Source organism: Vidua macroura, chromosome 34 (assembly GCF_024509145.1).
Source record: "Vidua macroura isolate BioBank_ID:100142 chromosome 34, ASM2450914v1, whole genome shotgun sequence".
NCBI classification, from domain to species: Eukaryota; Metazoa; Chordata; class Aves; order Passeriformes; family Viduidae; genus Vidua; species Vidua macroura.
The window spans coordinates 842,324-859,297 of record NC_071604.1 but is presented as its reverse complement, the minus strand read 5'-3'; the positions used below and the strand labels follow the sequence as shown (position 1 = coordinate 859,297).

At 52.1% G+C, this 16,974-nt stretch overlaps 3 protein-coding genes across 4 annotated transcripts; 2 read left to right on the top strand and 1 right to left on the bottom strand.

The window, feature by feature from the left end:
* Window positions 1–1,993: 1,993 nt before the first annotated feature.
* Window positions 1,994–7,669, top strand: LOC128821060 (keratin, type II cytoskeletal 1-like; the record flags this gene model as incomplete). Its single annotated transcript, XM_054001930.1, has 9 exons — window positions 1,994–2,501; window positions 3,786–4,003; window positions 4,673–4,733; window positions 5,338–5,433; window positions 5,752–5,916; window positions 6,006–6,131; window positions 6,537–6,757; window positions 6,948–6,976; window positions 7,548–7,669. Coding segments are annotated over exons 1-9 (1,317 nt in total), but the record flags the coding sequence as incomplete, so codon positions are not given.
* A 33-nt stretch (window positions 7,670–7,702) lies between these two features.
* Window positions 7,703–9,228, bottom strand: LOC128821064 (uncharacterized). The gene is made up of 2 exons (XM_054001933.1): window positions 7,811–9,228; window positions 7,703–7,724 (listed from the first exon to the last, which is right to left on the bottom strand). The coding sequence occupies exons 1-2, from the start codon at window positions 9,226–9,228 to the stop codon at window positions 7,703–7,705; spliced, it is 1,440 nt and encodes a 479-aa protein (XP_053857908.1).
* Window positions 9,133–13,837, top strand: LOC128821057 (uncharacterized PE-PGRS family protein PE_PGRS54-like). Of its 2 annotated transcripts, XM_054001928.1 has the most exons (2): window positions 9,133–9,584; window positions 9,699–13,837. In XM_054001928.1, the coding sequence occupies exons 1-2, from the start codon at window positions 9,227–9,229 to the stop codon at window positions 13,568–13,570; spliced, it is 4,230 nt and encodes a 1,409-aa protein (XP_053857903.1). In that variant the 5' UTR covers window positions 9,133–9,226; the 3' UTR covers window positions 13,571–13,837. The 2 variants fall into 2 exon arrangements, with proteins under 2 accessions (XP_053857903.1, XP_053857902.1); XM_054001927.1 differs by having other exon boundaries at window positions 9,133–13,837.
* Window positions 13,838–16,974: the final 3,137 nt, after the last annotated feature.

Below are 16,974 nucleotides of genomic sequence, written 5' to 3'. Positions count from 1 at the left end.
GCTGCCAAGGCTGATCCGGTGTCAGCTCTGATCACAACAGCTGCCCACACTCTGGATTATGGCACGTGGGGTGGGATGGCTGCCCTCCTTGCTTGATCTCTGGGCTCCAGCTGCTACAGAAAGCTCAGAATTCATGCCTGGTTCACTTCAGCTCCTGCACAGGGCAGGATTTTGGGATGGACACTCACCAGTGTTCCACAGGGAGCTGTGGCTACTCACTCTCTGGGGTCACAACACTTCCTTCCACGATCCATGGAGATTACCTGGAGTGTTGCCCAGTGCAGCTCTGGAATAAGGCACTTGCAAAGTGGGAAGAGAAGGGGTGGAGAGGGGAATCACACTGGAACCAGCCCCAGCCCTTCTGAATCAGAATAATTTAGGTTGGGGTCATCAAGTCCAATGATTTCCTTGGCACTGCCAAGGCCACTACGGACCATGACCCCAAGTGCCACATCCACACATTTCTTGGACATTTTCAGGGATGAGGACTCCACCCCTGCGCAGGGCAGCTGTGCCAGGGCTGGACAACCCTTTCCAGGGAGGAATTTCCCCCAATTTCCAACCTAAATCTGGCACAATTGGAGGCCATTTCCTCTTATTCATAACATGGGAGAAGAGTCAGACCCCACCTGGCTCCAACCTTTCCAGTCTCCTTTGGGAATTCCCTCCCCTCTCCCCCACTTTTAAGATACTGGTAATTGCACCATTTTTTAATGTTCACCGTAATTAATTCCTGCAAGAGACAGAATTCTCAGTCCAAGTCAGATTTTCAAACAGGTTCATAAAAAGGCAGAAGTCAGCTGGAAATCTGGTTGAATTTCTTCAGGAAATGTAGATAATGAGTAAAATTTAATTACAAAATTAGCACAGAAGGAAGATCTGAGATACCAGTTCGGCTTTTCTTGGTGTAAGGTGAGGTAGGGGATTTTGGTAGGGAAAAGTGGGTTTCTCAGTTGTTTTCCTGGAAAACACTGTGTTTCCAGGTGAGAAAAGTCTCGTTGAGCATCCAAAGTCTTGTCCACCTTGAGATATTCCAGCTGTTTTAATAACCTCCAGCTACAAACCCCTAATTTAGGGAATTTATGAGGCACTTTCTAAATGGAGCCAGGATTGCACAGCCCTGACCACAAAACCTCTATGTGATGGATTCTCAGCCTGGCTTCATCCAGCTCCTTTGGGAGGAAGAGAATCCTGCCAGGTGAAGTCCAGCTCCACCTAAAGTCATGTAAGGGTCAAAGAGGAGGTTCTTCCCATGGGGATGTGGTTCCAGAGGTGGTTTTGGAGGAACCACATCTCAGTTGATCCAGGCTGGAGCCTCCAAGTGGTCCTGCCAGCAGTGGGGTTTGGCTACCAAATGCTTTTCCATATTTCCATAGCCACTGAATGTTGGAAAGGTGGAGTCTGGCACAGAGATGGGGAGAGGGATGGATCCTCCCTGTGAGAAGCAAAAGTTGCTCCTGGGATATTCTGGGAATGAGAGAACAGGAATGGGAAACAAAAGGAGCAGCAGGTGCTCCTGGTGATGCAGTAAAGGGAGGTCAGACACCCCCAAGGACCATCAAGGTCTTGTGCCCCTTGAAATACCTAAAGAAATGGGGAAATATGGGAGAGAATGAGCTGTGGGGATGAGCAGAGGTAACTGTAATTATGGATGGAGGTTAATGAGATAAGGAGATCCGTCAGCAAAGCTCATGAGTCAGGCAGGATTTGGGGAATTTCACAACTGCCCCACCGGTGTTGGTGTTTATCTGACCTCTCCGGGCAGCCATTAATTGCTGCCTGATGAACCAAACCCAATAACAACATTAGAGACCTGCTAATTACTACGGAATGGAGATGAGCTCCTCCAGAACGTATAAAGGAGAACTTCCATACTCCTCTGGAGCAGCTGAGGATCCTTCATTCTCATTTCTCCTCCTGTTTCATCACCTCCTCCACCGGCTCTCCCACCTGGAAGTGCTGCCATGAGACGATATTTCTCTGGATATGGGGACGGGAGTTTCAGTTCTTCTTCTGCTCACTGTGGGACCTTGGGTGGTGGAGACGGGAGATTCAGAGGGTTTGGGCACGGGTACGGCAGCAGGAGCCTCCACAACCTTGGAGGGTTCAGGAATGTCTATACTGGTGGAGGCTACGGAGGAGAAGGAGTAAGATATGGGAGATGCCTTGGCTTTGGTGGCTGGAGACAACCTGAGAGAGGCTTTGGTGGAAGAGGATATTTCATGGGAGGTTTTCAAAGTGGTAAAACAGGGCTTGGTGGCACCTACAGAGAAGGTTCAGGCAGAGAGGTACTCGGAGGAGGCCTTGGCATAGGGCAACAAGGGGCTGGACAGGGACTGGGACAGGCTGGAGTTCTCCGAGGCATTGAGGAGGTCCATGTCAACACCAACCTGCTGAGGCCAATACAGCTCCAGGTGGACCCTGAGTTCCAGCAAGCGTGCTCAGATGAGAAGGAGCAGATCAAAGCTCTCAACAACAAATTTGCATCATTCATTGAGAAGGTGAGTCCTGGTCTCTGTGCTGTTATCTCTGTGCTGGAAGGGGGAGGTGTAAGGTAGGTGTTAGTCATGGGGACACCTTCATGTTCCATCTTCTCCACCCACAAATCACAGCTGAATTCCCACAGGCTGCTGTGAAGCTCACAATGGGTCCCTGTAAGCGCTGCTGGGTGAATCAGTTTTTGCCTTGTGCTAAAGATCTCAGAGCTGCATTTTGTGGCAGGACAATAAACTGCTGAGATGTCACCAGCACACAGACTCACTTCTCTTTTGAGGAAAGGGGTTTCTGGGAATATATATTCCCATATTCCGGTGCCTGGAGGTTGTTGATGCCAGCAGGAAAAATGGATGAGGGACTTGGACATCTTGATGAGTTAGTATTTTTTTTTTTTTTTTCTCAAACAAAGACAAACCTTGCAAGAATAGGCTGTTTTAATGCCTCTTCTTGCAGGGGTTTTCACTTAGCAGAAATTGCAAGTGAATTCAATTTCTTTGTATTTCTCAATATTAAACAAATCATTTCTTGGTTTGGAAGCCCTGCCCTCTACTAGGTGGTCCATCTTCAGCTTTTTCATTAGTTTCCATCTCTCCACTTTTGTCTTCTCTTCTGCATCTACTCAAACCAGCCACAAAAGCTCTTCCACCCCGGTGGTATCTGCGAGGTGTCTCTGTCTCTGCTTCTCTCTTTTACATGTGGGGACTTCAGGGTTTCCTATTTCACTGGGCAGGGGGTGTTGGTTACACTGAGGAGGTTTAAGATTCCATAGTCCTGAAAAATTAGCATGTCTGTGACTCTTCTTTCCTTCCTAAACTTTTGGGTGTCCAGGTTATCACCCGGTCAATATTATAGAAATTGTGGAGTGATTCAGATCAGGAGGGACCTTAAAGCTCGTCCAGTTCCTGCCATGGGCAGGGACACCTTCCACTATCTCCCAGTCTGCTCCAAGCCCTGTCCAACCTGGCCTTGGACACTTGCAGGAGTTGAGCGTCCCCTGGGAAATCCACTCCAGGGCCTCACCACCCTCTCTGGGAGGAATTTCTGCCCAGTATTGCATCTATCCCTGCCCCCTGGAAGTGGGAAGCCATTCCCTCTTGTCTTTTCTCTCCAGACTCTTGTCCCCAGTCCCTTTCCAGCTCTCCTGGAGCCCTTTAGGCACTGGAAGGGACTCCAGGGTCTCCTTTCCCTTCTCCTCTCCAGGTGAGCACCCCCAGCTCTCTCAGCCTGTCTCCATGGCAGAGATGCCAACTGGAGACATGCAGCCCCTCTAGATCTGCTTCACCTTCCAGGTTCAATGTCTGGAGCGGCAGAATCAGGCACTCTTGGCCAAGTGGGAACTTCTGCAGCAGCAAAGCTCTGGCCCCGAGGAGAGCAGGAACATCAACAACTTCTTCCAGTCCTACATCACCAACCTGCAGCGGCAGCTTGAGACCCTCCAGAGCCAGAAGGAGCAGCTGGATCCCGAAGCCTACAACATGCTCCAGCTTGTTGAGGATTATAAAAACAGGTGAATAGTCACAAATCTGGGAAAACAGGTGCTGGGATTTTCCCAGGTGATGCTTATGTGCCCTTGGATGGCAAAGCTCAGCTTTGCATCTGCAGGAGTTTGGAGTTTCTTAGCCCTCCTCTGCTGCAGGTGCATTATGGGGTTTGACTTTGATGCTGGAATAGTTTGGTAAGGGTTGAACTCCCAAAAATGAGAGGAAAATCAAAGTTTGAGATGATCTCTCCCATCCTCTTTCCTTCCCAGAGTCCTCCTTTTGTTTCTCCCCCCCAGCAGTGAGTGACCCAAGATTCCACTTGCGGGGCCTTGGTGGGAAAGGACAGAGCTGAGCTTGGGGTCAAGTTGGGAAGAGTTGTTATCTTTTCTGGCTTAGATAATTTATGTCCACCCACAGCTCTGAAAAATGGAAAGTTTAGTTCAGAATTACTAAATTTAGGAGTTATCTGTATTGACCCCGTTTTTTGGGCTGTTTTAGTGCCTCTTTTTGTAGACGGTTTGCACTTGCCAGAAATTGCAATTAAAGTAAAATGATGATTCTGTTGTTTACTGGTCCACCTGACTTAACAATTAAGATCAATAATTAAAGGTAATGGATAGAATGATTAATTAAATAGATTAATTAATAATAGATAATAGATAATAGATAATAATCTACCTCCTTCTCTCCCCCAGATTTGAGGATGAGATCAACAAACGCACATCCAAGGAGGAGGAATTTGTGGAGCTTAAAAAGGTGAATTAACCTGAGATCCTGAGCAAATCAAAGCCTTGGAAATAAAACAATATCTGGGTGGTTGCCAAGGTTCTCAAAAGCTGAAGTTTTTGCTGAGCTTTTTCTAATTTTAATCAAAGTAACTGAAAACCAGAACAAGACTGAGGAGTGATTATTTTGTATAGAGAATGAATCAGTCCTTTGTAGGACAAATATCTAAAAAGTGCTGGGTTTTCCCTATTCACTCAATCCCAATCCAGGTGGAATATTGTTATTAAGTTAAATAATGTCTGTAGATGGCTTAGAAAAATAAAGCTATCTGTGAAGAGAAAATTCAGGCAACTTTTTACTAGAAGTATGAAAAAAAATTGTGTTTTCCTATTTCTCATGTTCCCCAGGAACAGATTTATTGCTTCAGCCGTGGTACTCATTTCCCAGCCAATTTTTTAATCTTAAATGCTTTCCCTTTGTTCCCCTTGCTTTTCAAATGAAATCTGAGCTCTCCAGGTCATTATTTGATCCCAGGAATGCAGGCTTTATGGAAATATCCCAAGAATTGCACTTCATTGGAGCTTTTGGGTCAACAAAATGCAACTATTACAATTTTTTTTTTTTTTTTTTACAGGAACTGGATAGTGCCTACATGGGAAAAATGGAGTTTGATGTCCGAGTGGATATCCTGAGGCAGGAGTTGGAGTTCCTCCGGTGTTTATATGAAGCTGTGAGTGATTCAAATCTTACTCTCAGGTCTTGAAGGATGCCTTCTGGAGATTCCCAGAAATTTTGCTTGGGTGGGATTTTTTGGCTTGGAGAATTAATTATCCTTGGCCTTTTGTGCTTGAAAAGGGGTCTGGTCTAACTTGTGTCCCGAAGGCTAGAAGACCTTGCAAATTACAATTGGTGGGGGTACAGTGGTACCTGGGGGCTGCAGGTGGAGAAATTCCAGTGGGAAATTGGACACAATGTCCCATTTTTTCCTTATAAAGACCTGGACTGACCACAAGGACTGTTAAAATCCCTAATCTGGTTTTCCCTGCAGGAGCTCTCCCAGCTGCAAACGGTTGTTGGGAACGTGGACGTTATTCTGTCCGTGGACAACCACAGGGACCTGAACATGGATGGAATCATCGAGGAGGTCAGGCAGGAGTACGAGGGGATGGCCCACAGGAGCACAGCTGAAGTGGATGCCATGTACCGGGGCAGGGTGAGTGGGCAGCAGGGAAACAGGAACACAAATCTCCTCATTGGAAAAGAAATGGAAAACGTTTCTTTGTTGTGTCCTCTTCCCATCAGTACCAGGACCTGCAGAACATGTGGGTGAATCAACGAGAGCAGCTGAGGAACAGTCACCTGGAAATCCAGGAACTTGCCAGGCAGATCCAAAGACTCCAACCAGAAATTGAAATCGCAAGGAAAAGGGTAAAGATGATACTTTCCAGGAGGACTAAATGGTTTAAGCCCCTTTTCCATGAGATCTCAGTGCAGTATGTAGCAGCCAGTTGTTTGGAAGCAAACTTAGGGATGGAGTTTTCTCTTCCAATTGAAGCAGATTTAGATTTTTGGGATCTATATTGGGGTTTAATTGTGTTACCTTACCCAGTCCAATGTATTTTTGCTGTTCTATCACTGAGGAAAGTCTTTTGATTTCCAATAAATGCCAGGAGGGTGTGAAAATTATGGGATTTGGGGGTTTTCCTGTGCTGGGATAGGAGTTGGACTCGATGATTCCTGTGGTTCTCTCCTGACTGTGTATATTCCATGATTCTATTATAAAATTCTCCCCATAGATGGGACACGGTCACATTCCCTCTGTTCCCTCTGCAGAATTCCAGCCTCCAGGACTCCATTAAAGATGCTGAGCACCGTGGGAGCTCAGCTGTCAGGGACGGCCAGGAAAAGCTAGAGGAGCTGGAAAATGCCCTCCACCAGGCCAAGGATGACCTTTCTCAGCTTGTCCATGATTACCAGGAGCTCCTGAATGTGAAGCTGGGCCTGGACATTGAGATAGCCATGTATCGATCGCTCCTGGAAGAGGAGGAGAACAGGTGGGGGCAAAATCCATCCTTGGTGAAACACCCAGACAATGCAGCATGCCCATGGATCTGTCACTGGGATCTCTGGGATGCACGGGGCCTGGGAGGAGTCACCTTTCTGCAGATCATTGATAAAACCTAACCTGAATTTTAATTCTGATTTTATTGGCTGCCTTACTTCAATGTTACTTTTCCACCACAGGATCCAGGAAGGATCACCAGCCACGATCTGTGAGTATCCCAAGGATTTTCTCAGGATCTTTTAAAGAAAACTGTTCCTACTTTGTGGTCTTGACACCACTGGAACAAACTATCCCAGTTCCCATCTTAATTCAAGGAAGGATGCAAAGGGGAGTTTGTGAACACACATTAATATAACAAGTGGCTTTAGAATTATTGGCTAATTCCTAATAAATTTGGAGAAAATGGGAAACACCACATTTAACCCATAGATCTCTTTGATGCAGGGCAGAAGGGAAGGAAATAAAAACTAATCCTAAAATTTGTGGGAAAGTTAAGGAAGCTGAAAGACAAACACAGTCTTGGCCTTTGTAAAGGATAGGCTGCACTGGGTGTTCATGGGTGAAATAAGACAAATTATGTTTTTTTTAAAAAAAGCTAAAAGCCCTAGAAAAAAGAGAAAATATTCCATAGGTTGATGTCTACTAAGGGAGATTCTTGTTGACCCCTTCAAAGATAAGTCCATGAGCACTGGGGTAGGAAGGATGATGCTTAAATCAGCCCCGCTCGGAATTTTTTTTTGTAAAAAGAGTAAATTGAATGCAATTTCCATTTCTTGCAGGTATCATTGACCACAATGCCAGAGCTTCTGGAGTCTCTGGAGGCATAAAAAGTGTGAAGGGGAGAATGAGTTCTGGTGATACCAGTGGGAGTAGAATGAAAGGGCCAGTCTCTGGAGGGGGAAAAGGTGGAAGCTCTGGAGGGGGTGGATCCAGCTTAGGTGGGGGTGGGTCCATCTCTGGAGGTGGAAAAGGCTCAGGATATGGAGGAGGAGGAAGCTCTGGCAGTGGAGGCTCCATCTGTGGAGGAGGAGGAAGCTCTGGCAGTGGAGGCTCCATGTCCAAGGGCAGCAGCAGCTCTGGAGGGTGGGGGTCCAGCTCTGGTGGTGGTGGTTCCATTTCTGGAGGAGGAAAAGGCTCAGGATCTGGAGGAGGAGGAAGCTCTGGCAGTGGAGGCTCCATCTGTGGAGGAGGAGGAAGCTCTGGCAGTGGAGGCTCCATGTCCAAGGGCAGCAGCAGCTCTGGAGGGTGGGGGTCCAGCTCTGGTGGTGGTGGTTCCATTTCTGGAGGAGGAAAAGGCTCAGGATCTGGAGGAGGAATCTCAGGTGGTGGAGGCTCCATCTGTGGAGGAGGAGGAAGCTCTGGCAGTGGAGGCTCCATGTCCAAGGGCAGCAGCAGCTCTGGAGGGTGGGAGTCCAGCTCTGGTGGTGGTGGTTCCATTTCTGGAGGAGGAAAAGGTTCAGGATCTGGAGGAGGAATCTCAGGTGGTGGAGGCTCCATCTGTGGAGGAGGAGGAAGCTCTGGCAGTGGAGGCTCCATGTCCAAGGGCAGCAGCAGCTCTGGAGGGTGGGGGTCCAGCTCCGGTGGTGGTGGTTCCATTTCTGGAGGAGGAAAAGGCTCAGGATCTGGAGGAGGAGGAAGCTCTGGCAGTGGAGGCTCCATCTGTGGAGGAGGAGGAAGCTCTGGCAGTGGAGGCTCCATGTCCAAGGGCAGCAGCAGCTCTGGAGGGTGGGGGTCCAGCTCCGGTGGTGGTGGTTCCATTTCTGGAGGAGGAAAAGGTTCAGGATCTGGAGGAGGAGGAAGCTCTGGCAGTGGAGGCTCCATCTGTGGAGGAGGAGGAAGCTCTGGCAGTGGAGGCTCCATGTCCAAGGGCAGCAGCAGCTCTGGAGGGTGGGGGTCCAGCTCTGGTGGTGGTGGTTCCATTTCTGGAGGAGGAAAAGGCTCAGGATCTGGAGGAGGAATCTCAGGTGGTGGAGGCTCCATCTGTGGAGGAGGAGGAAGCTCTGGCAGTGGAGGCTCCATGTCCAAGGGCAGCAGCAGCTCTGGAGGGTGGGGGTCCAGCTCTGGTGGTGGTGGTTCCATTTCTGGAGGAGGAAAAGGTTCAGGATCTGGAGGAGGAATCTCAGGTGGTGGAGGCTCCATCTGTGGAGGAGGAGGAAGCTCTGGCAGTGGAGGCTCCATGTCCAAGGGCAGCAGCAGCTCTGGAGGGTGGGGGTCCAGCTCCGGTGGTGGTGGTTCCATTTCTGGAGGAGGAAAAGGTTCAGGATCTGGAGGAGGAGGAAGCTCTGGCAGTGGAGGCTCCATGTCCAAGGGCAGCAGCAGCTCTGGAGGGTGGGGGTCCAGTTCTGGTGGTGGTGGTTCCATTTCTGGAGGAGGAAAAGGTTCAGGATCTGGAGGAGGAATCTCAGGTGGTGGAGGCTCCATCTGTGGAGGAGGAGGAAGCTCTGGCAGTGGAGGCTCCATGTCCAAGGGCAGCAGCAGCAGCTCTGGAAGGTGGGGGTCCAGCTCCGGTGGTGGTGGTTCCATTTCTGGAGGAGGAAAAGGCTCAGGATCTGGAGGAGGAGGAAGCTCTGGCAGTGGAGGCTCCATCTGTGGAGGAGGAGGAAGCTCTGGCAGTGGAGGCTCCATGTCCAAGGGCAGCAGCAGCTCTGGAGGGTGGGGGTCCAGCTCTGGTGGTGGTGGTTCCATTTCTGGAGGAGGAAAAGGCTCAGGATCTGGAGGAGGAATCTCAGGTGGTGGAGGCTCCATCTGTGGAGGAGGAGGAAGCTCTGGCAGTGGAGGCTCCATCTGTGGAGGACAAGGAAGTTCAGGCAGTGGAGGTTCCATGTCTGGAGGTGGCCAGACTGCTGGAGGATGGGGGTCCAGCTCTGGGAGGTGCAGCCCCCACAGTGGGGGGATGAGCTCTGGAGGTGGGAGCAGCTGTGGCAGGAGAGGCTCCATGTCTGGAGGTGGTGGACAGGGAAGTTCAGGCAGTGGAGGCTCCATGTCTGGAGGTGGCCAGACCGCTGGAGGATGGGGGTCCAGCTCTGGGAGGTGCAGCCCCCACAGTGGGGGGATGAGCTCTGGAGGTGGGAGCAGCTGTGGCAGGAGAGGCTCCATGTCTGGAGGTGGAGGACAAGGAAGCTCTGGCAGTGGAGGCTCCATGTCTGGAGGTGGCCAGACCGCTGGAGGATGGGGGTCCAGCTCTGGGAGGTGCAGCCCCCACAGTGGGGGGATGAGCTCTGGAGGTGGGAGCAGCTGTGGCAGGAGAGGCTCCATGTCTGGAGGTGGTGGACAGGGAAGTTCAGGCAGTGGAGGCTCCATGTCTGGAGGTGGCCAGACCGCTGGAGGATGGGGGTCCAGCTCTGGGAGGTGCAGCCCCCACAGTGGGGGGATGAGCTCTGGAGGTGGGAGCAGCTGTGGCAGGAGAGGCTCCATGTCTGGAGGTGGAGGACAAGGAAGCTCTGGCAGTGGAGGTTCCATGTCTGGAGGTGGCCAGACCGCTGGAGGATGGGGGTCCAGCTCTGGGAGGTGCAGCCCCCACAGTGGGGGGATGAGCTCTGGAGGTGGGAGCAGCTGTGGCAGGAGAGGCTCCATGTCTGGAGGTGGAGGACAAGGAAGCTCTGGCAGTGGAGGCTCCATGTCTGGAGGTGGCCAGAGCTCCGGTGGTTACGGATCAGGCTCTGGCAGTGGCCGATGCAGCCCCCATAGTGGGGGGATGAGCTCTGGAGGTGGGAGCAGCGGTGGCAGGAGAGGCTCCATGTCTGGAGGTGGTGGACAAGGAAGTTCAGGCAGTGCAAGCTCCATGTCTGGAGGTGGTCCCAGCTCTGGTGGATATGGATCAGGCTCTGGCGGTTGCAGCCCCCACAGTGGGGGGATGAGCTCTGGAAGTTGGAGCAGTTCTGGCAGGAGAGGCTCCATCTCTGGAGGTGGAGGAAGCTCAGGTCATGGAGGATGCAGTTATGGCAGTGGTGGGTCCATCTGTGGGGGAGAAGGAGGCTCAGGGTATGGAGGAGGAAGCTCTGGCAGGAGAGACTCCATGTCTGGAGGCGGTCACAGCTCTGGAGGGAGCATCTCTGGAGGAGGAATCAGCTCAGGGTATGGAGGAAGCTCAGGTAGTGGAGGATTGAGCTCTGGTGGGTGCATTAGTGGTGGAGAAGGAGGTTCAGGGTATGGAGGAAGCTCGGGTAGGAGAGGCTCCATGTCTGGAGGTGGTCCCAGCTCTGGTGGATATGGATCAGGCTCTGGCAGGTGCAGCCCCCACAGTGGGGGGATGAGCTCTGGCAGCTGGAGTGGCTCGGGCAGGAGAGGCTCCATGTCTGGAGAAGGAGGAAGCTCTGGTCATGGAGGATCCAGTTATGGCAGCAGTGGGTGCATTGGTGGAGGAGAAGGAGGTTCAGGGTACGGAGGGAGCTCAGGATATGGAGGTGGCTCTGGCCGGAGAGGCTCCATGTCTGGTGGTGGTCACAGTTCTGGAGGGCTGGGATCGGGCTCTGGCAGTGGTGGGAGCAGTTCTGGAGGAGGAATCAGCTCGGGGTATGGAGGAAGCTCAGGCAGTGGAGGATTGAGCTCTGGTGGGTGCATTAGTGGTGGAGAAGGGGGTTCAGGGTATGGAGGAAGCTCGGGCAGGAGAGGCTCCATGTCTGGAGGTGGTCCCAGCTCTGGTGGATATGGATCAGGCTCTGGCAGTTGCAGCCCCCACAGTGGGGGGATGAGCTCTGGAGGTTGGAGCAGTTCTGGCAGGAGAGGCTCCATCTCTGGAGGTGGAGGAAGCTCAGGTCATGGAGGATGCAGTTATGGCAGTGGTGGGTCCATCTGTGGGGGAGAAGGAGGCTCAGGGTACGGAGGAGGAAGCTCTGGCAGGAGAGGCTCCATGTCTGGTGGTGGGGAAGGAGGAGGAAGTTCAGGCAGTGGTGGATCCAGTTATGGCAGTGGCGGCTGGATTGGTGGAGGAGAAGGGGGCTCAGGGTACGGAGGAGGGTCAGGGTATGGAGGAAGCTCGGGTAGGAGAGGCTCCATGTCTGGAGGTGGTCCCAGCTCTGGTGGATATGGATCAGGCTCTGGCAGGTGCAGCCCCCACAGTGGGGAGATGAGCTCTGGCAGCTGGAGTGGCTCGGGCAGGAGAGGCTCCATGTCTGGAGAAGGAGGAAGCTCTGGTCATGGAGGATCCAGTTATGGCAGCAGTGGGTGCATTGGTGGAGGAGAAGGAGGTTCAGGGTACGGAGGGAGCTCAGGATATGGAGGTGGCTCTGGCAGGAGAAGCTCCATGTCTGGAGGTGGTCCCAGCTCTGGTGGATATGGATCAGGCTCTAGCAGTTGCAGCCCCCACAGTGGGGGGATGAGCTCTGGAGGTTGGAGCAGTTCTGGCAGGAGAGGCTCCATCTCTGGAGGTGGAGGAAGCTCAGGTCATGGAGGATGCAGTTATGGCAGTGGTGGGTCCATCTGTGTGGGAGAAGGAGGCTCAGGGTATGGAGGAGGAAGCTCTGGCAGGAGAGGCTCCATGTCTGGTGGTGGTCACAGTTCTGGAGGGCTGGGATCAGGCTCTGGCAGTGGTGGGAGCAGTTCTGGAGGAGGAATCAGCTCTGGGTATGGAGGAAGCTCAGGCAGTGGGGGATCGAGCTCTGGGTGTATTGGTGGTGGAGAAGGGGGCTCAGGGTACGGAGGAGGGTCAGGGTATGGAGGAAGCTCGGGTAGGAGAGGCTCCATGTCTGGAGGTGGTCCCAGCTCTGGTGGATATGGATCAGGCTCTGGCAGGTGCAGCCCCCACAGTGGGGGGATGAGCTCTGGCAGCTGGAGTGGCTCGGGCAGGAGAGGCTCCATGTCTGGAGAAGGAGGAAGCTCTGGTCATGGAGGATCCAGTTATGGCAGCAGTGGGTGCATTGGTGGAGGAGAAGGAGGTTCAGGGTATGGAGGGAGCTCAGGATATGGAGGTGGCTCTGGCCGGAGAGGCTCCATGTCTGGTGGTGGTCACAGTTCTGGAGGGCTGGGATCGGGCTCTGGCAGTGGTGGGAGCAGTTCTGGAGGAGGAATCAGCTCGGGGTATGGAGGAAGCTCAGGCAGTGGAGGATTGAGCTCTGGTGGGTGCATTAGTGGTGGAGAAGGGGGTTCAGGGTATGGAGGAAGCTCGGGCAGGAGAGGCTCCATGTCTGGAGGTGGTCCCAGCTCTGGTGGATATGGATCAGGCTCTGGCAGTTGCAGCCCCCACAGTGGGGGGATGAGCTCTGGAGGTTGGAGCAGTTCTGGCCGGAGAGGCTCCATCTCTGGAGGTGGAGGAAGCTCAGGTCATGGAGGATGCAGTTATGGCAGCAGTGGGTGCATTGGTGGAGGAGAAGGAGGTTCAGGGTACGGAGGAGGAAGCTCTGGCAGGAGAGGCTCCATGTCTGGTGGTGGGGAAGGAGGAGGAAGTTCAGGCAGTGGTGGATCCAGTTATGGCAGTGGCGGCTGGATTGGTGGAGGAGAAGGGGGCTCAGGGTACGGAGGAGGGTCAGGGTATGGGGGAGTCTCTGGATATGGTGGTCACAGCTCAGGGTGTGGAGGGGGAAGCTCAGGCAGGAGAGGATCAATCTCTGGAGGAAGAGGAACCTCCACCTCTGGAGTTTGGGGATTGAGCTCTGCTGGCACCTGCAGGCCTGGCAGTGCGGGGGAAGGAGGCTGGGATTGCTCTGGAGGGGACAGTTGTTATGGAGGAGGCACTTGTGGAGATGCCAGCTGCAGAGATGTGACTGAGGAATGCAGGTCAGGAGGAGCGTGGTCTTCTCCAAGCCCAGGTTACTGGTCTGCCTATGGAAGTGGCTCTGTTTCCCCTGGAGATGCTGCCGACAAGTAAAACTTGGATGCAAATCTCAGCAGTGGAACAGGATGAAGCCATTCCCTCATTGTTGGAGGCAATGGTGCTTTTCTGCTGTCACTGCTGGTCTGGATGGGCTGTGCATCATCCTGTGCTCTCCCTGCACAACCATCCCTGGACTCTCCTGCCCACTCCTCTGCTGGATGCTGGTATTGTGATGATGTCCCTTCCTTGGGCTTTCTCAGAGCTTTTAATCTCAGGCTGTGTGGAACCTTTATCTTTGGCAACTAAAACCTTGAAACCCTGTCTGGTGTGTTTGTTTTGGTCTGGGGGAGGGCAGGACTCTGATGTCTCTGATGAGATCTTTGATAGAACTTTCCATGTAAATGAATTCATGGAAATCTGATCCAACCACAGGAAAAAGTTCCTGGAAAAAGTGCAAAAGTAGAAGAAGGTGGCTGGAAAAGAATGACAAATGCAGATCGTCTGCTGTAAAAATGGGGTTTAGGGCCAAGTCCTTTATGTCTGGTCTGACCAGTCAGCCAAGACACATGGCTACACCTCAGATCCATCATTCCCTCTAGGAGTCACTCATTAAATAACTTGGGGGCAGATCCTCTGTATAGCTTTATTTTTGTCACTGCAGCTGCAGATGAAGAAAGGAGCAGAAAGTCTGGGAATAGCAAAGTCTCATCTCGCTTTTGGTTCAGTTTTCCCCCTGGAGTCCCAAGTTAAGGTGAGATAGGGTGTACTTGAAGAAACATTTCTTGGCCAACATCTGATTTTGGGGTTGTCCTGCGCAGGGTCTTGAATTGGACTTGATAATTGTTGTGTGTCACTTCCAACTCAGGATATTCCATGATTCTGTGATCTTATTCAGGGATGATTTTTATCACAGAAGCAAGATATTCCCTACATTTCTCCCAGAACCTCCTTAAATCCAATAAAAAGTTCTAACAAAGCACAGAGCAGCTGATTTTATGTCAAAAGTTTGTTCAAGAGGCTCAATTTAATAATGTCACTCTTGTTTAGCAACACTCCACTAAGACATCTGGAGTGTCCCAAACCCATTTGGAATATTTAATGTCCTTTCCCCAGCTGGAGGGAAGGAGGATCCTCTGTTTTGGAAGGAATTCCAACTGTGAAGAGTCCTGGTAGGGGCAGGAGGGTGACGGGGAGAAACCCAGATTTCTGGGAAATCCACTGTGGAGACCCTTTTGCAAAGGGCTGTAGAGCCACAAAAACAACCACAGAATGTCAATGGACCTATGGAACTATTTTGATAGGAAGTGATCTTTAATGGTCATTTTCCTTCATTGGGGGCTCCAAGAGAGCTGGAGAGGGACTTGGAAAGAAGTGATGGGACAAAGGGTGGGTTAGGGGACAGAAGAGGGCAGGACATTGGGAAGAGGTTCTTCCCTGTGAGGGTGGTGAGGCCCTGGAATGGATTTCCAAGGATCCACCATCCTTGGAAGTGTCCAGAGCGGGCTGGATGGGGCTTGGAGCAGCCTGGAATAGTGGAAGAAGTCCCTGCCCGTGGCAGAGAGTGGAACAGGATGAGCTTTAACGTCTCTCCTATCCCAGCTGTCTTGGTTTACAAGACAGCTGTCTGCTAGGGCAGGCAGCAAGCCTCCCTTGGAATGAAGAATGTGAACCCCCTCCCTCCAAATTATTATAATTTTGAAATTAAAGGGCTCTCAGGCAAAGATATGGGAATAGGAATAGCAGTTTTTTACCAGTGTGTATTGAAATAAACAGGCAAGGAGACTAGCTCCTTTTGGATGCCTTTATTAACGTGATCAGCTCTGGGTGGGGGCCCCAGGGGTCGCGCACACCGCTGCTGCTCCCTTTGGCGACACAGAGGAGGAGGTAGGCAGTTGTGCTGGCAGCAGAACTGGGGCTTCCATCCTCACGGGCGTGCCTAGGAAGACGTCCTTTGGCTCGTTGTTTAGGGTTCTCACTCTAGCTCAATTCTAGTTAGGTCACGGTAACATCTAAAACCTTGTTGGTGGAGTAGGAGGACTTCCCGCCAGTAGGACCAGTTACTTAGCTTTTCAAGTTTTGAGTTGGTTCGTAGTTTCTAGGGTCTTTTGTTGGATTTTCTTGAATGTCTTTTAATTTGCGTATTTCCCGGGAATTTTACCCGGCGCCATTTTTGGGGAGCAGCGGAGGCAATACCCGGATGGATGCAACAAGGGTATAGGTAAGGGGTTTTAATAGGGGATTAACAGTGTGGGTAACTTAAAGGTTTAACCCCTAACAACAATCTTAATTAACATAATTAACGTATTATAACTTTTAAGGGCATTAACAGCTCTATTTTCATGAACCTATGAACTTGTTCATAACATGTACAATAAAGCAAACAAACAGCAGCACCTCCGGCGCTGGCAGCAAACAGAACAGGAGCCCAGTGCAGCCTTTCGGCCGCGGCACTTTCCCTGCGGTGCAGCTCCGGGCACGGCCGGCAGGGGCGCTGCTGGCTCCCGGCGGGCAGGGCAGGTGCGGTGATCCCCGCGCGGCTGCAGGGGGCGCTCCGGCGCGGGCTCGGGGAGCTCACGGCCATGGCGGCTTTGTCCCAAGGGAAGGGACAAGCCCTGGCGGCTCTGTCCCAAGGGAAGGGATTGAGGGGAGGCTTTGCTTCACAAAGCCCTGGGGCAGCCGGCTCCGGTGCCCCAGCAGGACTCTCGGAAGAAGCAGGCTGGAGCGGCAGGGATGAGCAGAAATCCCGGGGAGGTGGACGAGATGTATCAGAAACTCCACAGCAAATAGCTGGAACCTGCGGGATGTCCTGGCAGGGCTGGGGGATGAGGGGGCCAGCAGCAGAAGAAAAGTTCCCCGCTGGGTTATGGTGGTGGCAGCGAATTCCTTTCCCCGAGCTGCAGGTCCTACTGTCCTCCAACGAAGCCCAGCAGCGAGAGAGCGGCTGCCCCCAGCCCCGTCTCTTTTTGCCTGCCCCCATTCTCACGGTATCTCTGCTCCCTTCGCCCCCAGACAAGCTCCCAAAAACCAAAGGAGTTCCCCCTCCCCAACGTCTCAAGCACCCACCCATCAGCGCTTCTTAGCAACTCAGTGGGAAGAAATTCCACAGGTAATAAGGAAAGAACAAGAAAAAACCCAATCCCCAACACCAGTGCATTCCTTGATTCCATGTGGAGCCACAAAGGGCTAAACCAAACTCAGAGGCACTTTGGAATCTGCCGGGAGGGAGTTCCAGATGTTGTAGTTCAAAACTGGGTCTCACCTGGGTTCAGCTTCATGGCTCTCAAGAGGCTTCACCATCCAGGTGAAACCTCGGGATCCAAATGAAAGCCACTCTGCATCATCACAATTCTGGTTTTATCCAAGGGATTAGGCTTTAATTCAGGCAGAACCTCATCTTTTAGGATAAAAAGTGGAGTAATCCTGCACAGTCCAGAGGGTCTCAGGGCTTTGGTTTCATG